The sequence below is a fragment of the Bubalus kerabau genome, chromosome X (assembly GCF_029407905.1).
Source record: "Bubalus kerabau isolate K-KA32 ecotype Philippines breed swamp buffalo chromosome X, PCC_UOA_SB_1v2, whole genome shotgun sequence".
In the NCBI taxonomy this organism is placed as follows: Eukaryota; Metazoa; Chordata; class Mammalia; order Artiodactyla; family Bovidae; genus Bubalus; species Bubalus kerabau.
This window is the reverse complement of record NC_073647.1, coordinates 43,250,510-43,277,193: the sequence shown is the minus strand read 5'-3', so window position 1 is coordinate 43,277,193 and position 26,684 is coordinate 43,250,510. Positions and strand designations below refer to the sequence as shown.

The 26,684-nt window shown below is 50.2% G+C and overlaps 2 protein-coding genes across 2 annotated transcripts; one reads left to right on the top strand and one right to left on the bottom strand.

The window, feature by feature from the left end:
* Positions 1-16,353: 16,353 nt before the first annotated feature.
* LOC129639968 (melanoma-associated antigen 8-like) lies at positions 16,354-20,741 on the bottom strand. The gene is made up of 4 exons (XM_055565261.1): positions 20,115-20,741; positions 18,852-18,896; positions 17,510-17,706; positions 16,354-16,555 (listed from the first exon to the last, which is right to left on the bottom strand). Exons 1-4 carry the CDS (start codon positions 20,739-20,741, stop codon positions 16,354-16,356), a joined length of 1,071 nt encoding a protein of 356 aa, XP_055421236.1.
* A 4,024-nt stretch (positions 20,742-24,765) lies between these two features.
* Positions 24,766-25,986, top strand: LOC129639665 (melanoma-associated antigen 9-like). The gene has a single exon (XM_055564814.1). The coding sequence runs from the start codon at positions 24,766-24,768 to the stop codon at positions 25,549-25,551; it is 786 nt and encodes a 261-aa protein (XP_055420789.1). The 3' UTR covers positions 25,552-25,986.
* The last annotated feature ends 698 nt before the right edge of the window (positions 25,987-26,684 follow it).

Here is a 26,684-nt window from a genome sequence, read left to right as displayed (position 1 = left end):
GTTTTTGCTGACTGTATAGAGCTTCTGCATCTTTGGCTGCAAAGAATATAATCAATCTGATTTCGGTGTTGACCATCTGGTGATGTCCATGTGTAGAGTCTTCTCTTGTGTTGTTGGAAGAAGGTGTTTGCTACGAACAGTACATTCTCTTGGCAAAACTCTATTAGCCTTTGCCCTGCTTCATTCCGTATTCCAAGGCCAAATTTGCCTGTTATCCCAGGTGTTTCTTGACTTCCTACTTTTGCATCATAGTTTTGAATCTCCCTAAATTTGAATATCCCATGTAAAACATATAAAGTGTGAGAATAATACAACAAAACCCATATGCAATATGTACAACAAAGCTAGGTAGAATGTACCCCAATGAAACCCAAAATATAACCAGGTAGAGATAACCCATTAATAGCTACAAAAGTATAGTATTAATATCTGCTGAGAGGAAGCAGAAGCAGAAGGGATTTTTAAATACCTGAAAATAGGAACAGCCCAAAATGGTCAAGCACAGCAGAACATTTTAGGAGCAAAAGTCACAAGAAGGAGGCGTTCTGTGCAGTCCAATACATAAGTAACTCTAAGCGGTTTAAGGGGCTGAGCAGTTTGGTCTTAAGCAAATCTAAAATTTCATCTTCCACTCTGATATTAAATAAGGTGGAAGAAACATCATTTCCAGAGTTAAGATTAAAAAAAAAAAAGCCAAATTAACCAAATTCAAGAATTTTTCAATTGCATTGGAGAGTTGTCTGCAGAGAAGCACACTTGCCCAAAATTTAAGGAGATACAGTGCTTACTAGAGGAGAGGAGATGTGAGCACTCACTTACCTGGGTTATGCTTACCAGTAAGAAGAGTTCCATTAGAAACACTGATGAATTGGTGAAGGCAGATTATGGATGGGCCGGATAGTATGAAGCCTCTGAGGGTCTCAGAGACTGGGGGAGTCAGCACTTTATTGCAAGCTCTTTTTCCATGGATTCCACTGGGGGCTTTCAGAAAAGCTCAGAATGAGCCCTAAAAATGGACCACTGAGAGGCATATCTTGGAGAGAGGAACGTTAGCCATGCAGGAGGGATAAGAATCCACCCCATGCTGTTCCCCTATCTTGCCTAGAGGGAAAGATGCCTTTTTCCTGGGAAAAGGACAACACACTCTAGGGCAATTACAGAAATTCATTGTAGCTGGAAGAAGGAAACTCCTGGGGGAAGGGCAGAAATCTGTTGGGCACAGAATCACACAAGAGGCCAAAGACTTGAGAAGGCCATAACCCTGAGGCAATATCTCAGATTTAGCACCAAAGACCGAGGCTTAAGCAGAACAACAGAAAATATCACCCTCTCAATTCCCCATATCACTAACCAAACAAATCCAAGTAACTAGCAACAGCAGAATAGTACTGGGAAAGGGACAGAGGAGAGACAAGAGTATGCAAAGAGACTATCTGAGGCACAGTGTAAAGGGAAGACAAAGCTCAGTGTTGAAAAGTCATTGTTCTGAAAAACTAACTCTCATGTTAAGACAAGGAATCACTACAGGAATCTGAAGTCTGTCACAAACTGAGGGTGGACAGAACAACAACCCCAAACCCAACCCAACTCCTAACCAGGTTCACTCAAAACCCTAAAGACACAGCAAAAGGAAATGTGTGCACATTTTCTTACCTCAGTCTCCACTGTCCTACACAATATGTTTGGCTTCAAACAAAGTAAAAACACACAAAAAGACAAGAAAAATCACTCTCCCAAGAAACAAAGTGATCACCAGTACTGGAATCTGATACAACAGATATTGGAGCTATCAGACAAGGAATTTTAAATAATTATGGTTAACATGTTAAAGGCTCAAGTGGAAATGATGAAGGATTTCCCTGGTGGTCCAGTGGTGGGGACTTCATCTTCCAGTACCAGAGGAGTTGTGAGTTCAATCTCTGGTTGTTGAGCTATCATCTCACATGCTGCATGGCCAAAGACCCCAAACATAAAAGAAGCAATATTGTAACAAATTCAATAAGGACTTAAAAATGGTCCACATCAAAAAATCTTTTAAAAAATGAAAATGGTAGACCTTATGCAAGATAAACAGGTAGCTACAGTAGAAAAACAAACTAAGAAAGAACAAAACAGAAATGCTAGAAGTGAAAAGCACAGTAGAAGAAATAAAGAATACCTTCAATGGGCTCATCACTAATCTCAGCACAGACAAAGAAGGGATCAGTGAACTCAAGGATCCATCAACAAAAATTACCCAAACTGAAAGTGAAGTAAAAGTCACTCAGTCATGCCTGACTCTTTGCGATCCATGGAATTCTCTAGGCCAGAATACTGGAGTGGGTAGCCTTTCCCTTATCCAGGGGATCCTCTCAAACCAGGGATCGAACCGAGGTCCCCCGCACTACAGGCAGATTCTTTACCAGCTAAGCCACAAGGGAAGCCCACCCAAACTGAAACACAAAGAAAATTTAGAAGAATATCCAAGATAATATAAGACAGTTTAACATGAATGTAATTGGAATCTAAGAGGACTGAGGGATGAGAGATTAATTTTTTAATTTTTTATTTTATGACAGCATAATGGGTGAGAATTCCCCCAAATTAAATGACAGACAACAAACCACAAATACAGAGGTTAAGAGCCCCCAGTAAACCTCCCCTTGGCATATCACATTCAAACTAGTGAAAACAAAAGATAAGAGAAAAATCTTGAAAGCAACCAGAGAAAAAAGAAACTTTACATGGAAAGAAAAAAATAAGAATTACATCAAATTTCTCATCAGAAACTATGCAACTCAGAAGTCTATACCCAGAAAATATCTTTAAAAATATTTAAGGTTCCATTGCTGGTGCCAGTGTAAACTAGTATAGCTACTTTGGAAAACACTTTGTTAGATAGTTCCTTAAAATATAAAACATAGTGCACTTTACTTCTGTTCTAAAAGGTACAGTAATCTAATGAGTAGTTTCACATTTTAAAAAATCATCACCTTGAACAAAAATATATTCAATAATTATAAATAAGCACAGGAAAAGATATTTACTCAAGAGAAATAAAAACAAAACAACTTCTAATAAATATATACATGTAACAATTTTATTCATAAGATATAAAAACTAGAAAGAAACCAAATGTCCCTCAGTTGGTGAATGGATAAAGAAAATGTGGTACATCTACACCCAACAATATAAAGGAGTGACCTGCTGGTATATATAACCATATGGTCAAATCTCAAATACATTTAGTTAAGTGAGAGGAGCCAGAACCAAAAGACTACATACCATATGTTTCTACTTACTTGACAATCTGGAAATGGTAAAACTATAGGGATAGAGATCAGACCAGTGGCTACCAAGGCTTAGGAATGGGGGAAGGGTGAAATACAAAGAAGCAGACCAGGAAATCTGGGCAGATGAGGGAACCCTTCTGTACCTAGATTGTGGTGATGGATCCATAGCTCTGTGCTTAAGTCCAAACTCATGAAATTGTATAGCATAGAAGTGTGCTCTATGTAAGTAAATAGATAAACAAACCAAAATAAGATCCCCCTGCACATCATCCTAAGTGACAGCATGTGCTACCAAGGATGGTGAGTAACTGGAACTCATGCTGCTGGTGGTTATATAAACTGTTACAGGCACTATGGAAAGCTACTTGGCAATATCTGCTAAGGAAACATATGTACATCCTACAAATCATCAATTCCACCTCTAGACATATATGCAACAAAAGCATATATTTACCAATGAAATTCAATACCAGGCTATTCTTAGCAGCTTTATTTGTATTAGCAAAAACCTGGACACTATGCCAATATCCACAAACAGTGGAATGGATAATCAACCACACTGTAGTAATAAATGGAATACTATATGGCAATGAAAATAAGGGAAATACTGCTCACATGACACCCTCCATGAATCTCACAAGCAATAAGAGTATGTAATGTAGGATTACATTTACATAATCAAAGATGGTACAAGTCAGAACAGTGGGGTCTCAAAGAGTTGGAGACGACTGAGAGATGTTCACTTTCACGTTTAGGCAGAAGTAAAGACTTGGAAAAGATCACAGGGATTCTAGCAATGTTCTATTACTTTACATACGTGCTGGTTATTGGTGGGTCAACTTTGTGAAAAACCATTAATCTGTTACTTAATATTTGTGCATTTTTCCTGTTTGCAAAGTATACTTCCATTTTAAAAGTTTTAAAAGCAGAGTATATATATGTATCTTTTTCTTTCCTTTTTAAAGTTTAAGTTTGCTGATCAAAGATTCTTTGATTCCAGAGGAGAGGAGTGAGAATCGTACTGAAAACTTTTGTTCCTGATTGGATAGAAGGATTGAAGCAGCTTTTGACTACTTGCTTGATCATGAATGGTGCCAGAGGCTACACAACAAACAGTGGAGGTAGGAACTGTATTTCCATTTTTTAGAGGTGGGGAAGACCCAAGGACAAGAAGGTGAGTGGTTTCAACTATGACCTGTGATTCGGCATTTCTAGAATGACAATCTTTGGGAACATCAGAGAGGAAAAAGGCTTCTAAAGAGCATCCAGTCCAGCCTCTTTAGTTTACTAAAGGGAAAAATGTGCTCCAGAAGAGAAAGGGATCATTCAAGATTATCCATCTACTGAAAGAAAGGGGACTAGAGCTTCAGACTCCTCAGTATCATCCAGCGGATGCCCAACCTGTGTCATGACCAGCATTTACAGACAGATCATCAAAACTCTTTAAGGAAGGGAGGGAAAAGAGCATTAAACTGGGAGTTGAAAGACCTGGATCCTAGCCCGGTTTTGCCAAGTAAGCTTATCTTCACCTTTGGGTTTTAACGTCTCCACCTGTGAAATACAGGGTGACAATACAAAATCAACAAGAGATAGCAAGTTTGGGGTCCATGACAGAGGCAGATCCAGGTTGTGTGGGACCTGAAGCTTTATAATACTTGAGGCCCTCTTTGAGGATAAGAATACAAAATTACCAATGCAAAATTAGGAACAAAAGTGAATAATTAAATGAGAGAAGAAATATAATAGAGCACACATTTGAAAAACGTTGACAAATGCTAGACATATCTCAAAATTAAGGAAAAATGACATAATAAATATAAGCATAAATACCCGACACACCTCTGTAATAGTGCCACTTTTCTGTTATGGTTGGAGACTCAGTTCAGTTCAATTCAGTCGCTCAGTTTTGTCCAACTATTTGCGGCTCCATGAACCACAGCACACCAGGCCTCCCTGTCCATCACCAGCTCCCGGAGTTTACCCAAACTCATGTCCATTGAGTTGGCGATGCCATCCAACCATCTCATCCTCTGTTGTACCCTTCTCCTCCTGCCCTCAATCTTTCCCAACATCAGGGGATTTTCAAACGAGTCAGCTTTTCACATCAGGTGGCAAAGTATTGGAGTTTCACCTTCTACATCAGTCCTTCCAATGAACACCCAGGACTGATCTCCTTTAGGATGGTCTGGTTGGATCTCCTTGCAGTCCAAGGGACTCTCAAGAGTCTTCCCCAACACCACAGTTCAAAAGCATCAATTCTTCAGCACTCAGCTGTCTTTATGGTTCAACTCTCACAGCCATACATGACCACTGGGAAAACCATAGCCTTGACTAGATGTACCTTTGCTGACAATGTAATGTCTCTGCTTTTTAATATGCTATCTAGGTTGGTCATAACTTTCCTTCTAAGGAGTAAGCATCTTTTCATTTCATGGCTGTAATCACCATCTGCAGTGATTTTGGAGACTCAGAGGACTCAGCATACAGTCGCACTCACAACTAAGATGTAAGTACAGCAATGCAGTAAGGATGCAAAGGTGGATCACAGGGAGAAAGACAGGCAGAGCCTGGAAGAATCCATGTGCAGACTTCCTTATGCCCTCTCCCTCCCATGTGGGGCTACAGAGAGGATCCCCTTCCCTCAGCAAGGAAAATGCACTGGCAGGTGTGCAATGTTTCTGCCCAGGGCAGCCCAGATTCGGAGCCCACAGCTTTTCTTCAGGGCTGGTCACATAGACAGCACCTGCCTACTGTGCACCAGAATCCCAGACTCCCAGAAGGAAAATGGAGTTTGGCATAAAGCACACTGTATAAATGGTCTGAGCACAGTTTTCTGTTAACTGGGGACATTCTGAGAGCCACGATGCTAGACGCCAGCAGAAGGCCACTCTTATAAGCAGCCCTTTCTATGAACAGCAGTCTCAGGCCTGCTACATTAATTCATCTGCACACCCCCCTCAATGTTTCGGGTCTTGTTTCATGTCTGTGCCCACAATGTCAGGAATTCTGAAGAACATCTTTTCACACAAGCCCCATCCAAAGGGGAATATAAATATATCTTGTGTTTATAATTGCATCCACTGCACACTGAGTATATTCCTGACAGGACAGAACTGATGTTCATTGGCTTTACATATCTGATTCATGACTGAAAGACTTTCCCATAGACTAGCTTCTAGCTCCATATCGTGTGACCTGTGATGCTCCCTCACTGTCAGCGTTCTTCTGGTACCTAGTGCTGTGAAGCACAGTAACATCACAATGTTCCCTTCAGCCTCTCACCTCTTGTCCTGATACCGCACAGAGGCATGGTAAGTTTGAGTATTCCTGGAAGCTATTTCAATACAGGATGGCTAGGAATAACTTGAATGTGTACAGCATTTGTTGGGAGCCCCTAAAATATGTTTCTCGAAATCCAAACTACTTTCTCCTGATTTAATCTCCCCTTAGCCAGATTCCAATGTGCCCATGGTCACTGTATAGCCACCCAATACAAGAGCAAGAGGGATGCAGGCAGCAGAATGGACACAGAGGTGCCCTGAGCCAACAGTGGCTAAACCACCTTTCGTTGATTTTACAAACCAGACTCTGGCATATATCATAATGCTAGGGCCCCTTCCAGGCCTGGAAATTCCAATGACTCTGAAACTTAATCAACTTCATTAGCTTCGCTGTTCATCTCTGTCTGGTCCAGAGACTTACAGAAGGGAAACCAAACACAGAAAAGGCTTGTGACTCAGATAACAAGGCAGAGGGGAGGAGGGTGTCTAACCAAAAGCAAGGATAAGACAATCAGGACAAATTCCAGGTAACCAGAATGCAAAAGTACCTGGGAGTGGGACTTCCCTGGTGGTCTAGTGGTTAAGACTCCTTGCTTCCACTGCAGGGAAATGGGTTCGATCCCTGGCCAGGGAACTAAGATTCCACATGCCTCAGAGCAAGGCCAAAGTAAATAAATAAAAATTAAAAAGACATCTACATTTACTGAGGGCTCAAAAAATAAAAAAATAAAAAGTACCTGGGAGTGAGTGACTAGCATGTGACCTAAAGAATGGATAGCTTGAGAGGGGACATCATACAAGGACCCACACTACAGAGCTGTCTTTCCTCCATGGCTGAGGTGAGAAACGTGGCATGATGTTGGGTAGACACTGAGTGGTAGGAGGAAGAAGCAGTTCAGGGGAGGCGGGCTTCTTGAGCCAGCATCAGAGAAGAACCATGCCAGGCCAGCACAGAATCAAGTCAAGTAAGGCAGAAACCAAAAAGGGACAAAGACAAAGACAACCTTCAGAGTCTATCAAGACTGAATTCCCAGATGGTACAGCCATAGCATCCAATGTGTGCCGAGCTTGAAAGGACCTCCTATGTCCCATGTTCCAGGCCCCACCCTCTATGGGGAGAGGGAGCAGGTCACTAGTGTAGGGGTCAGGACTGGCCCCTGGGAGTGGACTCCTGTTTCTCTACCATCCACACCCCACCTACTCTGCAGTGTGCCACTCAGAGCCCGCCTCCCTCTTCTCACAGGGAGAGGCATCCTCGCACTTCAGATGTTTCTACAGAGAGTGGTCCTGCGTCCAATGAGATTACTGACATACTTGCCTTGTTTACCCGCCTCACACACACTGATGCCTGGGCAGGGCCCATCTCATCACCTGCTGAATCCAGAGTGGTACAGCGGAGTTGATGAGTGCCAAGTGACTTGAATATAAAGAAAGCTGAATGCAGAAGAATTGATGTTCTTGAACTGTGGTGTTGGAGAAGACTCTTGAGAGTCCCTTGAACTGCAAGGAGATCCAGCCAGTCCATCCTAAAGGAGATCAGTCCTGGCTGTTCATTGAAAGGACTGATGTTGAAGCTGAAACTCCAATACTTTGGCCATCTGATGTGAAAAGCTGATTCATTTGAAAAGCCCCTGATGCTGGGAAAGATTGAGGGCAGGAAGAGAAGGGGATGACAGAGGATGAGATGGTTGGATGGTATCACTGACTCAATGGACATGGGTTTGGGTGGACTCTGGGAGTTGGTGATGGACAGGGAGGCCTGGCGTGCTGCGGTTCATGGGGGTCACAGTCAGACACGACTTGAGCGACTGAACTGAACTGAAGTAACTCGAAGCCAACAGTCAGCATCTAGTCTGTGTCTCCTCTGGCAGAAGCATCTCTGGGGATAGTACCAAAGTAAACTGGGCGGGGTCTTTATCCTCAGAGGGATTGCAGTCTAGCTGGGGTAACAGTGCATGCATGCACATGTGCACACGCACACACACAGAAACAGAAACAGAAACCACCCAAGGTAACCTTGCACAAAAAGAGTACTATACAGAGGGTTCTGGAAGGTTGCACACACATGCACACACATGCACACAAACATATACACACAGAAACCACCCAAGGTAACCTTGCACAAAAAGAGTACTATAGAGAGGGTTCTGGAAGGTTTCACACACATGCACACACACACACAAACACATACAGACAGAAACCGCCCAAGGTATCCTTTCACAAAAAGAGTACTATAGAGAGGGTTCTGGAAGCTGTGGGGAGGAAGGAACAGTCCTGAAGTTAGCCTCGGAGGCTTCAGAAGGACATGGGAAGTGAGGAGGGAGGAATCTGCTGTGAGCAGCAGTGTGGAGGGCTGGGCACACTGGGAGCAGGCTGCGGGAGTGGAGGCGAGTCCATGACCATTGGGGAGACAGGGGGAAGTGCTGCTTCGAAGAAGGGAGGAAGGCCCGTGGTGGGGGTCAGAGCCCCGAGAAGCATGGAGAGCGATGGCTGATCCTGGGCCCAGAACTGTTTTCATTGACCTCATTTGACAGACGGGCAAGATGAGGCCAGAGAGCTGCAGGAACTCGAACACCAAGTTGTGGGAGTCAAGGGTTGCCTCGGGGAAAGCTGTGTTTTAAGATTTGTGCTTATGCTACCAGGGTGGCCTGGGTGGGAGGGGCTGGAGAAGGATTAGTAGTCTGCCTATGTCGTGTCAGCACAGGCCCCAGGTTAAGAGAGCTCAGGAAGCACTGGACAGACAGGGTATTCTTCCAGAAACTTCTTCTTAAGGATTCTATCTGAGACTCCTCTACTCCTAACTGCTGATTTTATGCCAGGGGGAACTGAGTGGGAGAGAGGTGGCTGGAAAAAAAGACTCTCATGCTTCATCAAAGGTGTGCAAGGAAGGCTCAGGCACAGGCCCTCCACATGTACCTGCGGTGACCCAAACGCTCTGGGGATGTGACGGGAAGGCAACGCACTCTGGATCGGTACCCCAGACACACACTGAGCTCCATGGCCCCCGGCAACCATCCCTGGCATCCCTCCTCAGAGATTCCAGATTCTAGGAGCTGCGCCTTTCTGTCTGCCTGTCTGGGGCTTGTCAGCAAGTTCCCCATCTTTCCCACCCTTGTAGACTCAATGCCAGGCACCAAGGAGGTGCTCACACACCAGAGAGTGAGGGGATTAATGAAGGAAAGAAGGTGACTGGTGGCCACTGACAGAGCTATTGATGGGCCAGTGTCGCCAGACTGTCAGCGTCTGGAGGAGGGGGCAGTTGGGCACACTCCATCTGGGCTTCCCAGGTGCCTGATGCTAAAGAAGCCCTTTGACAAGTCCTGGGAACACACATTCCCTAGACTGTTCTCTTCACTGACTGACCACCAAAAGAACACCTCTGTGCTTGGATCCAGCCTCCCTGGTGTTCAGTCTCATCTCACTTCCTCAGATGGTGCACATGCCACCTCCACCCCCATGGGAAAGTGGTCATCCTTCTTAATGAAGGGCTCGGGCAATGCCACCGAGCACACACTGTTCTCCTGCCATATTCCACAAAGGATACATGACATTTCAACACACTGGCTACTCTAGCAACTGGGCTTTTGTCTCCTTGCTAAGGTGAGTTCCCCACTTTAGCCATGATGTTACCGAATTGAAACAAAGACTGACAAGCAAAGCCCTACGGTCTGTCAAAGCAGCTGGTCTTCTGGACACACACCAGAGGAGTCCCAACAGAGTGCTAAAGACAGAACACTCTACCAACTCTGAACCTGGAGCACTCAACTCAGCAATGGACAGAAAGGGTGGAGGCCACTTACATGAAGGTATCTTTCTAGATGCCATGTCATTATGAGTATCAAGAAATCACATGGATACCAGACACACCAACAGCTGTCCACAATTCTGAGCCTTCACTTAGACATACAGTGTGGAGACAGGCCTCAGCCAGAGTCTGAAAGCAGATCACTTGTTTCTGTCAGAAATTCCCTTAGAAAAGTGTCCATTAGCTTACCTTGTGGCTCAGATGGTAAAGAATCTGCCTGCAATGCAGAAGACCCAGGTTCAATCCCTGGGTTGGAAAGATCCCCTGGAGAAAGGAATGGCTACCCACTCCAGTATTCTTGCCTGGGAAATTACATGGTCAGAGAAGCCTGGTGGATTACAATCCATGGGGTTGCAAAGTTGGACACAACTCATTGACTAACACTTTCGCTATGATCCAGACTACAACCAAACCAAAGTGGAACTCTTCTTGACAAAGTTGAACAGCTTCTTAAGCCAAATTGTGTTCTTCAGAAAATATTTTACAGATGTTTCAGACACTTGCAGTTGAGAAACAAATACTTTCTGTCTCCTTCATATCCCAGGTCAGTTTCCAGATCTGTATACTTGAGGATGTTGCCCATAATAGAAACATCCATTCAACACAGATTTTTATTTTATGACACAATCAGAATAACAGTAAGAACTCTGAATCAAAGGATGTGAAAGGTCAAAGGCAGTCTGTGATCAGACCCTTGCTTTTCAAAATGCTATCCATGGACCAGGCACTTAGGCATCAATTGAGATCTGTTCAGAAGCACAGAATCTCAGGTCCACCTCAGAACATGTGAATCAGAAGCCACATTTGACAAGATCACTGAGGGATCTGAATGCACACTGAAATCTCAGATCTAGTTTTCAAACTGTGCTCTCTGGCACATTTTGGGGGCCTCTATGAGGAGTGGGCCAGGAAGAGATTAGGAAGAAGTGGGATGGGGAGCAGGCCTCGCTTCAGCTGAGCAGCCTGCCTCTGATCTGTTTGGGAGGCTGAACCCCACACCACCTGCCAGCCAGATATCCCATGGACACAAAGGTTGGAGAATCCCTGTTCTGGACCAACCATCTCATTTTCTACATGCACAACTGACAACTTCCAGATAGTATAAGGGAATTTCACCAAGGTCACATTAGAGTCCCTTGAACACTGTTAGAGGATTCTGAAATTTACCAAGTCTGGGAATCAAGAAAAATCTTCATAGGCAGTGTGGCTGGACTAACCTCCCAACTGCAGAAGTAGAAGCAAAGACAGACCCTGAGCCCCAGTGGGAGACAACATGACGTCCAAGGCTGTGCCCTGGAAAAGCCCTGTGTCACGAGCATCATCTTGTGCTACCTGGTTTTCAACAGAGGAGAGACACCCAGAGATAGCAAGTGCCAAGGCTACACAGCAGGAGAAGAGCTGATGTCCAAACCCAGGTCCCTGGATCCAAAAGCCAGGTTCTGGATCATGTCATTCACATCATGAGAACAAATAGGCAGCCCCTCTGTGTGCCCTATGCACTGGCCCAGCCTATGAGCTACATGGACACACATCCACTCAAAAAAGGAGCCATCCACCCTCACGCACCCATGGGATACAAACAATGGGCTTCTGTGCCAATGCCTGAGCTCAAGGCACGGAACATGCAAATTCAGTTGTTATATCTTTGTGGTAATGAGAGTTAAGAATCCATTTTAATATCCGTTGCTATGTATCTGACATCTCCAAGGCTTGGGAAAGTTAAAAGGATTAAGATGGCAGAAATGGTCAGAGGAGGAAAAGGAAACAAAATACTTTACAATGTATTACATATTAGGTTTAGCACCTCATTTTTATATTCACACCCTCCAAGCACTTCCTGGAACTTTCTGCCATGGAAGCTCTTATTGCTAACCATGTTTAATTAAAACTGAAGCTGAAAAAAAAAAAAAAAGACAATCCAATCAAAAAATGGTCAGAACACCTGAATCGACATTTCTCCAAAGAAGACACAGATGGCCAAAAGGTACATGAAAAGATGCTCAATGTTCTTAATTATCAGACAAATGCAAATAAAAACTCCAGTGAAGTATGACCTTACACTGGACACAATGGCCATAATTGAAAAACCTACTAAGAATAAATGCTGGGGAGGGTGTAGAGAAAAGGGAACCCTTGTACACTGTTGGTTGAAAAGTAAATTGGTATACTCAATGTGAAGAACAGTATGGAGGTTCCTTAAACAATTATAAACAGAACTACCATATGATCCAGCAATCCCACTCCTGAATATATACCAGGAAAAGACAAAAACTCTAGTTTGAGAAGATACATGCATCCCAATGTTCATTGCAGCACTATTTATAATAGCCAAGATATGGAAGCAATGTAAATGTCCATCAACAGATAAACAAGATAAAGAAGATGTGGTGAAAACACACACACACACACACACACACACACAGGAATACTACTCAGCAATGAAAAATAATGAAGTAATACCTTTTGCAGAAACATGAGTGGACCTAGAGATTATCATACCGAGTGGAGTATGTCAGAAAGAGAAAGACAAATGTCCTATGATATTAATTATATATGGAATCTAAAAAGATGATACAAATGAAATTATTTGCAAAGCAGAAACAGACTCAGAGAATAAACTTTTGGTTACCAAAACAGAAAACAAGGGAAGGGATTAATTAGGAGTTTGGGATTAACAGATACACTCTACTATGTATGAAATAGTAGTACTGTGGTGCTGGAGAAGAGTCTTGAGAGTCCCCCGGACAGCAAGGAGACCAAGTCAGTCAGTTCTACAGAAATCAACCCTGAATATCCATTGGAAGGACTGAAGCTCCAATATTTTGGCCACCTGATGTGAAGAGGCAACTTACTGGAAAAGACCCTGATGCTGGGAAAGACTGAAGACAGAAGGAGAAGAGGGTGCTAGAGGATGAGATGATCAGATGGCATCACTGACTCAATGGACATGAGTTTGAGCAAACTCTGGGGGGGAGTGAAAGACAGGGAAGCCTGGTGTGCTTCAGTCCATGGGGTCACAAAGTTGAACATGACTGAGTGACTGAACAAAAATGTATAAAATACATAATTAAGGTCCTACTGTATAGAACAGGGAACTATAGTCAATGTCTACAATAACCTATAATGGAAAAGAATCTGCAAGTATTTATATAGTGAATCACCTTGATGTACACCAGAAACGATGGACACAGCATTGTTAATCAACTATGTGAAAGTGAGTGAAAGTCACTCAGTCATGTCCAACTGTTTGTGACGCCATGAACTCTACAGTATACAGTTCATGGAATTCTCCAGGCCAGAACACTGGAGTGGGTAGCCTTTGCCTTCTCCAGGGGATCTTTCCGACCCAGGAATCGAACTGGGGTCTCTTGCATTGCAGGCGGATTCTTTACCAACTGAGTTATGAGGGAAGTCCTGACTATACTTCCATTAAAAAAAAAAAAAAAAAAAAAGTGAAGCTGGACGAGCTGGCCAGCAGATGGCACAATGAGCAAGCAGCATATAACTGTCAAACTCTACTTTCATTTCAGACGCGAAGCTGGCCCCTTTCCTAAAGCCTCCTCCAAGTGCCATTTGGGAACACTAGGTGGGCAATACAACAGGCCAAGGCCAGCCTCCCATCTCATTTTGTCTTCACTGCCTGCACTACTCCTTCAAAGGCAGTAAGCGAGGGGCCCACACTGCCAAACTCCTCCTGGCGCTTGAAGCTGCCACAGCTCAGGCCACTGGGGAGCTGGTCTGGGCAAACCTGCACCACATCTTCCTTCTCTGCACAATGCATCAGCAGCAGCCACTCTGCTCAGCCTGGGGGACACTGGGTGCCACAGGGGGCAAATCAACCTTCTGCTGGGAGCCAGGAGAACCTGGGCCCAACGCCCTCACCTCTGTGTGTGTTTGGTCACTAAGTTGTGTCCTACTCTTTGTGACCCCATGGACTGCAGCACGCCAGGCTTCCCTGTCCTTCACCATCTCCCAGTTTGCTCAAATTCACGCACTCACCTGTGCGCCCCTCTTGTCTATCTGCTGCCTGACCCTGTGCATGGGAGGCACACAAAGCTTTGTCCAATCACTGTCTAACCAAATGACTGAATCAATGAATTCTTCTCAGGCAGAGAGGCAATGGCTTGCCTTTAAAACTGCAAGTGAGAGCATTGATCAACTGTACGCAGGGCAAAGGCCAGATGACTTAGAGTCGCCCCTGAGTGGGACCCAGGCTAGTCTCTCAGGCCCTTTCCCATGACCTTGATCCAGCTACACACCTGGGCTCAGTTCCCTCCATGGGTCTGACCCTTCTGGGGGCCCTTCCCCCATTTCCCAGCCAAGGAGACCCTCTTCACTATGAGACCCAGCCCAGATGACACTCCCATCTAAAAAGCCCTTGATGTGAGTCATTGTTTGGTTCCCCACTCTTCATGCTCCCCAACCTCTGCCTCATTTCAGGCTCTGCACTTTACAGATCTGCCTGGAAGATGTGCTCCAGCATCCCCACCCCCAAGCCCTGAGTGATGCAGGGGTGAGTGGAGACCTGACGCCCTGCACAGTGGAGGAGCCTCTTGCAGGACGGGTGTCTTGGAATTGAATGTGCTTTGCCTCGTGAGGTCTGGCACACAGACCTGCCCTCTCCCATCAGGCTGTGCTTACACCAGGTCTAGCTGATGGCCAGGTGGCCAATGCACTGGAAGCAGTTCTCCTGCCCAACCCAGTCTGATGAGAAAGATGCCAAGAGCCCCTCCCACCAGGCTGCAAGCAGGGCAGAGCGTGGTGCCACCCAGCCAAAGGCACTTGGTGTCCTGTGTGTACACACGGCCACAGCTCAGGCACCAATTCCTTTTGTCAGTTCTCCTGCTCAGTCAGTAGCGATCATGAGCCTCAGGCACTGTGAGGGCCCGACCACCGGGGCCCACTGTGGACACCTCCAATGCCTGTCTGTGCTCTGCACCTCCCGACCGGCTGGCAGGAACAGTTAGGTCAACACTGCAGGTGAAGGGATGCCATGCCCACCTCTGCCTGCTCCCTGTCCCCTTTGTGGTGAGTCCCCAGCCAGCCTCCGGCACCAACTCCCCCCCACCACCCCCCACCCCCGGGAATAGCCTCACGAAGAACCCATCCCGAGGAGGCTGGCCCTGGAGACGTCTGAGGAGAGGTGGCGAGATGGGGCCTTGGTATGAGGTTCACATTCCCTGCCCCACGGGTTATGAGGACCCATCCTGTGCATTCAGCCCTGGGCTCAAGGCCACAGCCCAGCTGCTAGAACTTTCACTGGGCTGGCAGTGGGAGAGGAATTCCCTGGCAAGTGAGAAGATCCAGAAGTGTGGGACAAGGGGGAAATAGAGGGAAGTGACTTCTTTGCTCTGCTGTCCACAGGGGGCTGAGCAGCTCAGGGTGAAGAACAATGAGAACTGGGGGCGGGAGAGCTAGAGTCTCCCCGGTATCTGACAAAGCTTCAGGCAGTGGACAAACATCAGCCCAGGATTCAACAGGATTGGCTGAACTTCAAAGACACTGAATGTTCCGCTAAGGCAGGCCTGACCCGCTGGCATCGGAGGTCCTCTTGGGAAAACCTGCATCTCTGACATGAAGGCCAGGGAGACTGGGAGGCAGGCCCCTGAAGACCAGGACTACCCAGACATCTCTGAACTTCTGAGCCTGCAGCAGCAGCCCATCCCCCCACCGGATAAAGAGTTGGTGCCCTCCCACCCCCACCCCCAAGGGAGCAAATGGGACTGGAGCCCTCCCTCCCAGGAAGCAGGGGAGCTCGCCACTCCAAGTTGTGGCAGGACCCACAGCACTACCAGCAGGAGAACCAAGGAACCATGAGAAGAGGTGGTCACCTACTGCTCGGCCACCAAGCAGAGCGAAGTCACCACACAACAGAGGCCAGGCTCGCCGGGCCTCATGATGGAGGAGACGGACGACATGCCCCACTCCCTGTCCCCACTGCCCGGGGATTGCAGCAGAGTTTGCAGGGTCGCACTGAGTGGCCAGGAGCCAGGGGCTATGATGAGGGCTGCCGCCACCCAGAAGACCGGACCCACAGAGCGGGGCAGGTGGTCAGTACAACACGGCCTCCTTGGGGCTCAATGGATGGGCAACGGATTAAGGTAGGCTCCACAATGACACTGAGGCCAAGGGCAGCCACCCCAGTAAACAGGTCAAGATTCCTCATCCAGGTTCGGCCCCCAAGCCAATTCTCAGATCTGGAACCGAGGAACAGGGATAGGGTGGGCCTCCGGGGGAAGGATGCTGCAGCACCACAGCAGACAAACAAGGGAATGACCCCAGCCCTTCAGGGACCTCAGGCTCTTGGTCAGTGACCCCATGTAGGGAGGTGGGACCTTCAGAGGGGTGGATGTTGCCAGACACAGGGTCAACTTGACACTGACGTGACAGACTAGTTAACTCTGACTCTGCAGTCACTTTGGGAGGACCCCCTGGGCTGGGCTTTCTGAGCAGAGAGGGTCAAAGGGCAAGGGACACAAGGCCAGTTCCAAGGAATCATCAGTTGGTCTTGAGCTGGGAGAGCCTGGAATGCAGTATCCCCCAGAACCACATGCAGGGCTTAGTGAGACCTGGGCGAACATGTGATATGAGTGAAAGATGGTAAGGCCAAACGGAAACCCTGTGTAAATTCCAGTGAGTAAAAGAAATGCACAGAAAAAGAGGAGGGGATACACGTCCCACTGATGAACTGGAGAACCTTCTCACCTCTGGTGGCGCCTCATGGGCATTCTCTGCTCCTGACTCCTCACACCCTCTCTGTGCTTAGCCAAGTTACCATGGTGTGCATGCAAGTACATAAAGGGTAGCCAAATGGGGCTCCTGCCCAGAGCACAAGAGTCCATTCACTGAAGTCTTCCCACCATGGGTATGGGATGGCAATGTGCCCTCCAGACCGCCCTCCCTGCTCCTTGATCTCAGAAACAAAACAGCTGGACCCATTCAGTGGGCTGCAACCTGGTGTCCAGAAGTCCCATCCAGTGCTGGGGGGCCTGGCACCCAGGTCATGGCCAACCTGTCCAGATAGAGGACAGTGAAGAGCACATAGTCCCCGGAGTGATGGAGACACGCAAACCAGCATCTCCCGCTCCCAGGTCAGGTGCAATAAAAAGGCCTGTGATGTGAATGTGAGCGGGGCAGTGCCAGAGGCTCACATAAACTCCCGAGGTCCCCCTGGGCGGTGCCCCATCCCCTGGGCAGGCAGCACCTCAAGCAGCAGCAGCAAAGTGGACACCTGTGTCCTCTCAAGGAACTGCAGTGAAACTGAGATGAAATCAGAAATGCGGTCAGTTCTCAGGCTGGCCCCTCGATCTGGGCTGCATGGAGAGGGGAAGAGCCAAGAGGAGCTGCCCTGGGGACAGAGGGGAAGGCTGGTTGATGTCCCAGAGCTACACGGCTGCTCCTGGGCTTGTCCTGTGGGAGTCCAAGGCCTGGAACTGAAGCTAGGCAGGGACCAAGGGACTGACATGGACGTGAAGGAGCCCTCTCTCACAGGCAGAGTGCTGGATGCCAGGGCAGTGTCTCCTTGAGGAGTGCTCACCCCAGGTGCCAAGCCTGGGGGTGGATGGCGGCCCCCAGCGGGAGGGCCTGAGGGACACGCACCGACCTCTGGGGCACTTACAGCTCCAAGAGACCAGGTGAATACTGAGTCTGCCACTAGCCTGCAAACAGAAGAGGATGAATCTGAAACACAACCAACCAGGGCAGGATGGGCACCCAGACCCAAAAGAAGTGCCCAAAACTCAGCACACAGAGGACACACAGCTCAGTGGAGAGATGGGCAACAGGCATTTCAGAGACCACATCAGCCAAGGAGGACACGAGGGAACCCAAGAATCTGGGTCGAGCCTGTTCCAGATCAGTGCTGCCCTCAAACACACAGCAGGAGCAATGTGGAACCCTCACCAAGCCTCAGAGACCCAGGTGGGGTGGGAGGCAGCACTCCCTGTGGCTCAGTCCCACATCTGGGCACGTGAGGAGAGCTGGGGTCAGCAGCAGGGAAGGAACTGCTGCTGCTACTGCTAAGTCACTTCAGTCGTGTCCGACTCTGTGCGACCCCATAGACAGGGAAGGGACAGGTGCAGAGAAATGCCACGGAGCAGGTCCTCACAGCTGCCCCATCAGCAGCCACACGTCATAGGTCTCCAGTTCACTGGGCAAGGTGTACTTCAAAACCAGGATTTGGGAGGAACAGCAGCAGCCCACCAACCATTCACAGGACCCTCCCTCATTATCTGAAACCACTACCAGGAGATTCTGGGGGTGTCTGGAGGCTGCTGGAGCAGGGCGCCAGCATGAGGGAGTTGGATCTGGTGACCACTCCGGATCCTGGCAGTGCTGAGGCCTCAAATCCAGGAGGCAGCCTCTGCCCCTCAACTTGTGGCTGGGAGGCTTCTGCAAGGAGAGAGCAGGCTGCACACTGGAAGGGAAAGCACTGCTCTGCTGACTCAACATTCCCACAGCACCCCGATCCTGCCTTCCTGGGATTCAGCTAACCTCGGAGGTGGGGGGCGGTCCAGACTTGTGCACAGCAGCCACAGCCTGGGAGGAAGAGGGGGGCAAAGGCAGGCTTCAGGAAGATGCAGGGCACCCCAGAACTCCCAGATGAGAGCACCTGACACTCGGGTGGATGGAGAAAGGGATGTTATGGTCCTGCCTGGAAGGAGGACAGTAGGTGGTCAGGACAAGAGGAGCCAGTGGTCCAGGGGCAGAACTGCATGAGAAAGTGTTGGGTCCTGGATGAGCTCTGAGCAGAGTGCAGGGCCAGCAGAGCCACCCAGAGTGCTGGGCGACGAGGGAGGAGACCTAGGACCACCGGAAGCCCCACCAGGGCACCATGGACACGTTGGGGCTGAAACAGGAGAGGGCTCGGCTGTGCTTTCCATCTGGGGCTGATGAGGACAGATGTGCATGCAGGGTGACACAGAACCATGGTATGTGAAACACCGGTGGGAGGAGGAGAGACAGGAGGGGTTCAGGCTGGTGGGGGCGCCTAGGCTGACAGCACCAGCCCCGGGCCAAGCAGTCTGAGCTCAGATAGTAGCATCGGGGACAGGAAGAGGAGCATTTACTCTGATCAGGCAGTTGGGAGGCAGGGACACAGCAGGGAGGGTGGCAGTCAGGAGCAGAATTAGGTGGCTGTCCTGGGTGGGCTGAGCCCCCAGACGAGAGGAAGAGGTTCGGGCCCTGTGGGGCGGGTTGTCTTGGGGGCCCGGATCTGGGTTCTCAGGTTGGTCCCACCACTTCTCCAAAGCCTCCTCTGAATCCACATTTGGATCTGGGTGACATCAGGGGGGTGCCCTGCTGTGGGCTCTCCATCAGTGGACAGGGCGAGCAGGGCTGCACATGGCTTGTTGGAACTCTGACTATCCATGGAGCCAGTCTAGTTCAGGAGCATTCTCTACCCAAGCAGTGAATGGTCAGGGCAGAAGGGCCTCAGAGCAGGGTGGTAGTGCCCAATAAATACTGTCTGGAGATTCTAGAATCTGGATCTTGGGCCAGGCAGCCAGTTAAGTGGTCCGCTTCCTTACTTGTCTCATGATATCACAGTGGTGATGTGGAGAGGCAGCCCTGGCCCAGTGTGGGGGAGGGGGTCTGGGGACAGAGATGTGATCCCCAGCTTGTCTCTTGTCTGAAAGTACAGAAAAGTATGTTTCAGGTTGCCTGCAAAGGCTCCCATCTGCTGCCATGCACCTTGTTTCAGGGGGCCAGGCCCTAGATGGGTTGACAAACACACCCCTGGCTCCACCCCTACCCTACCAAATACCAAGGCTCCAGGTATTCCTCTTGCATCCACACTTGGGTCAGCAGCTCCCTGGGCTCCCCAAAGACACAGTGTGCACTCCCAATATACACCCCCATCCTGCTGAGTGCTCCCAAGACTGCCTCCTCAGGGGCCAGGTCTTCATTCTGCATGATCAGGCTGAGGACCAGCACCAGGAGGCTGGCCTTGGGCAGGCTCTGCCCACTGCTCAGCATCTCATCACAGGTGAGGCCCAGGGTGGGGACCATGATGTAGGTGTGCTCCCCGGGGTGCAACTCCTTCACCTCCACGCCAATGACCACCTGTAGGCACTCTGAGGCTTGACTGAAGACCACCGGGAAGTGCTCCTGGTTATCCTTGAGGACCTTCTTCAGCATTTCCGCTTGGGAGGTCAGCTGTTTGGCCAGATACTTGAGGAGAAAGAACTTCATCAGGTTAGCCACCATCTCATTCAGAGCTTCCTGGGGCAAGGCCTCTGCAAGGGTGGAGCAGGAGACTGTGGGGGAGGAGGCTGAGGGGGATGCAGCCTCCCCTGCCTCAGCCCCAAAGAGCTGCGCCTCCACAGGGCCCTGGGCCTTGCCTGGGTCCTGAAGGTCTTCCTCGAGCTTGCTCAGCTCAGTCATCTAGACCACGAGCATGATGCCTGCTATCAAACCACAGAGTGAGGCATGGGGGCAAATGGGGACAGATGAGGACCACGGGCCTGGATGGTGGATAGAGGGGCTGTGAATGGCCTCATCTGAGAATCACACCCTGGGCAGCCACAGGCCACTTGCAGGTCTCCTCTTGGAAGGTGCTCTCAGACCTCACAGGGGCATGCCTCTGGAATGGCCAGTTCCCTGGCTACCTGAAGGAGGAATTGAGGTGGCTCCCTAGGGTGTGGTCAACACAGCCCGAGATTTCTGGGACTGACAAGGTAAGGGGATTAGGCCCTTGTGGGGCCCCCTCTGTTCTGGGATGGGGAGCCCTTGGTGTACACTCAGGGCACCCGCCTCACCTTGACTCCTGGCACTGCCTGGACCTCCTCTGCTCTCCAAACTCAGGACCTGGGCCTCAGATGTCTGCCTTCGCCTCCTGGTTCCTGAAGCTCCTGTGAGAGACATGGAGGGGGCACCTCGGTGGTATCCTGTGGCACAGCCCTGAGCATTCTCTGACGGTACAAGGGGTGGACTCTGTGAAGTCCCCTCAGTTGTGTGGTAAGAGGTCCCCTCAGGGCTCCCTTTTAGTGCTCACCTTTGCCCTGGCACAATCTGGTCCCTCCCCTCTGGGGGCCTTCAGGAAAACTCAGAACAAGACCTGAGACTGAACAGAAAGCGCTGAGGGGCCCCACATGTGGCAGCACCTGCCCAGGGTCTCCTGCAGCTTCTAGGCTGGGGAGATGCTCGGTCCTCAGCTCCTCCTCACGTCCTGCCTGGCCTCCCAGCACTGACCACAGGGGCGGGGGTCTGCTCAGTCCTCCATTGGGGTTGGGGAGTCCAGCCTCTGCTAACCTGAAGCCTCCGCCCTCTGCCTGAAAAACCTCACCTCCTGAGGTCCCTAAGCCAGAGGTCAAGAAACTGCTCACCTCACTCTGGGCCCTCCAAGACCCTCTTGCAAGGGCCAAGATCCCTCCCTGTTGGAGTCTAAGCACCTCAGTGCTTCCTTGCATGGAGCCTAGACTCCAGACAAGACCTGAAAGTGTACTGTCTGCCATTTGGAGGTTCCGCTATCAGCAGGTCCCAGTCTCTCTGACAGGGACGTCAGACAATGCGGCACAAGGTCGTCCTGCCCAGGGACTACCAGGGTTGCCTCTGGTCTGAGATCTGGCTACCCTCAGCCCTCCCTCAGGGTCCTCACCTTGACTTTTGGTAGGACCTGGGCTCTGTCCTCTCCCCACCGTAGTCCCTGCTCCTCACACCAGGTCCCGAGTCTCACAGAACTGGATGTCAGGAAATCAGGACAGACCTAGTGTGCTCTTCTCACCCTGAGGGCTCCCAGGGCCGATGGAAGGGACAGGGATCTGTGGGGTTCCATCAGCCTTACCTTGGAATCCCTAGAATCTCCACTTGAGGTCCCTTCAGTCTTCCCTCAGTGACCTCACCTTATCTCCAGGTACGACTTCAGATTCTTTCCTCTCCCCTCCCCTACTAACGCCCCAACCCTCATACCAGGACCCCAGTCTTTCTGAGATTCGGATGTCAGTAAGTCTGCTCTGTATACTAGGACACCAGTCTGAAATCTGGATATTAGGAAGTCAGACCCCTGTACTAGGTTCCCCAGTCTCTCTGAGACCCAGATGTCAGGAAATGCAGCATGTGCTCATCCACCCTATGTCCTCCAAGAGCCCACTCTGCTCTTGGGTCCAGGGTCCCCTAAGTCCTCCCTCAGAGTCCTCACCTTGACTCTCAAAAGAACTAAGATCTTTCCTTCTGCCCATCTGAGGCCCTGCCCCTTCTGCTGCTGCTGCTGCTGCTAAGTCACTTCAGTCGTGTCCGACCCTGTTGGACCCCATAGACGGCAGCCCACCAGGCTCCCCCGTCCCTGGCATTCTCCAGGCAAGAACACTGGAGTGGGTTGCCATTTCCTTCTCCAATGCATGTGAAAGTGAAAAGTGAAAGTGAAGTAGCTCAGTCGTGTCCAACTCTTAGCGACCCCATGGACTGCAGCTTACCAAGCTAATGTCTCTGAGAAACAGATGCGGAAGTCAGAACAGGCTGCCAAGTGCTCATCCTACCACCAGGGCGGCCCAGGGCTGACAGCAGGGTCAGGGGTCTGTGGGGTTCCTTATATCCTCCCTCAGGGACCTCATCTTGATCTCTGGCAGATCTGGGGATGCCCCTTGTGTTGACCAGAGGCGGGACTCTCACTTCAAGGCTCAGGGAGCACAGAGGGTGGATGAGCACATGCTGCATTTCCTGACATCTGGGTCTCAGACAAACTGGGGATCTGGGAAAGGGGGTGTAGCCTCAGGTGAGCCGAAGGAAGAAGCCCAACTCCTCCAGGGTTTCAATTTGAGGACCCTGAGGGGCGACTGAGGGGACCCTGGACCCCAATCAGAGGAGACCTCAGAGAAGCCTGTAGCTGCTGTTGGTCCTTGGCGTCCCTGGGATACGATGAGCCCAAAGTGCATGGCCGTACTTCCTGACATCCGGGTCTCTGACTGGGGACCTCGCATATGGGGCGGGGCCTCAGGGGGGCCGATTCCCAGGTCCTGCAGGGTTGAAGACCCTGAGGACCCTGAAGAGGGACTAGAGGACCCTGGACCCCTAATCAGAGGAGACCTCAGAGAAAGAAGCCCGTCTCTGTTGTCAGTCCAGGGCAACCGTGGGGGCAGGATGAGCGCAACAGGCATGTGCTGACCTCCTGACATCCGGGTCCTCAAGAGACCGGGGTCCTGGTATAAGGGGCGGGGCTTCAGTTGCGGAGAGACGAGAATCCAGGTCCTGCGCAGAGGAAAGGTGAGGTGCCTGCCGGAGGACTGGGGGGACCCTGAGTGAGGACCGACAGAACCCCACAGATCCCCACCCCTGTAGTTGGCCCTGGGAGACTTTGCGGTGAGAGCACACTCAGCCTGTCTGACTTTGTAACATGCGAGTCTTAGAGCGACTGGAGGCCTTGTGAAAGCGGCGAGGTCTCAAAATGGCGGACGGGACAGCCCCGGGTGCTGCCTGGAGTTCAGGCTCCATGCAAGGAAGGACTGAGGCGGTTAGACCCCAACAGGGAGGGCTCTTGACCCTTGCCAGAGGGTCTTGGAGGGCCCAGAGTGGGGTGAGCAGGGTGAGCAGTTTCTTGACCTCTGGCTTAGGGACCTCGGGAGGTGAGGTTTTACAGGCGGAGGCTTCAGGTTGGCAGAGGCTGGACTGAGCAGACCCCCTCCCCTGTGGTCAGTGCTGGGAGGCCAGGAAGAACATGAGGAGGAGCTGAACTGAGAAGCTCCCTAGCCTAGGACCCGTGCGAGGCCCTGGTCAGGTGCGGCCGCATATGGGGCCCCTCAGCGCTTTCTGTTCGGGCTTGTGTCTTGTTCTGAGTTTCCTTCTACTCCTCCAAAGGGGACAGTCCAGGCCATGCCAGGGGAAAGGTGAGCAATACAAGGGACCCTCCACACAACTGGGTGTACTCACAGAGTCCACCCCCTCCTACCAGCACAGAAGGCCCAGAGCTGTGCCACAGTACAGCCCTTAGCTGTCACCTCCATTTCTCTCACAGGAGCTCCAGGAACCAGGAGGCGAAGCCAGAGGTCTGAAGCCTGTGTTCTGAGTTCAGAGAGCAGAGGAGGTTCAGGCAGTATCAGGAATCAAGGTGAGAGGGTGCCCTGAAGTGAACCAGAGGCTCCCTATCCCAGTACAGAGGGGGGCCCCAGAAGGCCCCAATTCCTCCCACTTTGTTGGCCCCAGAAATCTCGGGCTGTGCTGACCGCACCCTGGGGAGCCACCTCACTTCCTCTTTCGGGTATCCAGGGGACTGTCCTCCCAGGAGGAGCGCTCCTGTGAGGTCTGAGAGCACCCCTCAAGGGGAGACCTGTAAGTGGCCTGTGTCATACCATCCAGGATGCGTTTCTTAGTTGAGGCCGCTCACACCTCCTCTCTCCCCGAGGCCCTTGGTCCCCATCTGTACCTCTGCCTCACTTCCATGTCTTGTTCAACCTCAGGCATTGTGCTCGTGGTCAAGATGAGTGCGCTCAGCAAACCCGAGGAAGACCTTCAAGACCCAGGCGAGGCCCAGGGCCCTGAAGAGGCGCAGCCCTTGGGGGCTGAGGTGGGGGAGGCTGCATCCGACTTGGCCTCTTACCACCCAGCATCCTCCTCCATTCCTGTGGAGGCCTTGTCCCAAGAAATTCTGAATGAGACGAAGGCTAACCTTTTGAAGTTCCTGCTCCTCAAGTATCGAGCCAAGAAGCTGACCTCCCCAGCAGAAATGCTGAATAAGGTCTTCATGGATAACCAGGAGTACTTCCCGGTGGTCTTCAGTCAAGCCTTAGAGTGCCTGCAGATGGTCTTTGGTGTGGAGGTGAAGGAGGTGGATCCCACAGAGCACATCTACGTCTTGGTCCCCATCCTGGGCCTCACCTGTGATGACAGGCTGAGCGATGGGCAGGGCCTGCCCAAGGCCGGCCTCCTGGTGCTGGTCCTCATCCTGATCATGAGGAATGGAGACCCCGCCCCTGCGGAGCTGATCTGGGGAGCACTCAGCAGGATGGGGGTGTATGTTGGGAGGGAGCACTACATCTTTGGGGAGCCCTGGGAGCTGCTGACCCAAGTGTGGGTGTGCGAGGGGTACCTGGAGTACCGGCAGGTGCCTGACAGTGACCCTGCTCGCTATGAGTTCCTGTGGGGTCCCCGGGCCTATGAGGAGACCAGCAAACAGCAAGTCATGGCATTTGCGCTCAGGATCAGACAAAGGGCTTTGAGGGCCTTCCCACGCCTGTCTGCAGAGGCTGCAAGGGAGGAGGAATAGGGGGCCTGGGCCAGAGCAGCAGCCAGCTTGATCCTTCCCTCTGTGATTGAAGAGGGAGTAGTCAGCCTTCAGTCAGAAGTGAGGGCCAGTTGGGAGAACCAGTGTGTGTAGCGTCTTTGGTTGCTGTTCTGTATGATAACATGGGGATTCATCTCTGTTTTCTTTAGAAATTTTTCAAAGTTTGGTTTCAGAGAAGGTTAAAGAAACTTCAGTATCTTAGCTTTGTGAATGATACTGAACCCAGTGTATTTTTGGTTACCCAGTTCAAAAACAAGAGTTTTGCTGTTTTGTAAAAGAGATTGGGAAGTCTTCCATTTTGTTTTGTGGTCCTGAATAGAATACACTGGGATAGGAATTAGAACTGTTTTGAAAATGTGAACTTATGTAGCAATAGTACTGAATGGAGAAGAATTAGACAATAAAAGTAATTATAGTGAATTCATGCTTATGTCCTTCTTGTATGTCATTCACAATAGCTAAATTCTCTCAGTTTATTGAATTTTCCTTGGTTATTAAAGAAAGTAGCAGACACTCTGCGACCCCTGCTCACTGGCGCATTTATTCCAAAGCCGTGTCCAGATTCTCTGCTCCGTGAAAGGCCATGTTAGTGGTGGACACACTAGGAGAAGCAGGACACCCCTGCACTTACAGCGATGGTCTAGGAGCTGCAGTCACATGAGGTGACAAAAGCTGGCCCAGGGAAGGAAGGGGAAAAGGAGAGTCAGAAGCACTGTGGGGCTGCTCTGTGCTTTGCTGAGAACTGACTCTGCTGGGGGCCTGCGTCTCTGTCCAGTCCCAGTGCCTCCCACGTGAGGGTGGTGCCCTGTCCCTGATGCTGCCATGGGGCCTCCTGCCCAACTGAACCTGCCAGGCTGACTAGCTCCACACTGAGCAGGAGGGAGGAGGGCCTGACTGTATGGTCCCAGTGCCCAATGGGATAAGGCCCCTACAGGAGCCTCCTTCAATATGGGAGGGAAGGTAACATGGGCAGACCCCCGAGGCTCCAGGTCTCCCCAGCTGCATTGAGCGTAGGGGGCAGCTGGAGGGCCTCTGGGCTGGGAACACTGGGGAGGGGACGCCAAGTGCAGGGGCAGGAGAGCGAGGCTGAGAAAGGCAGGTATTGAACGTCATGA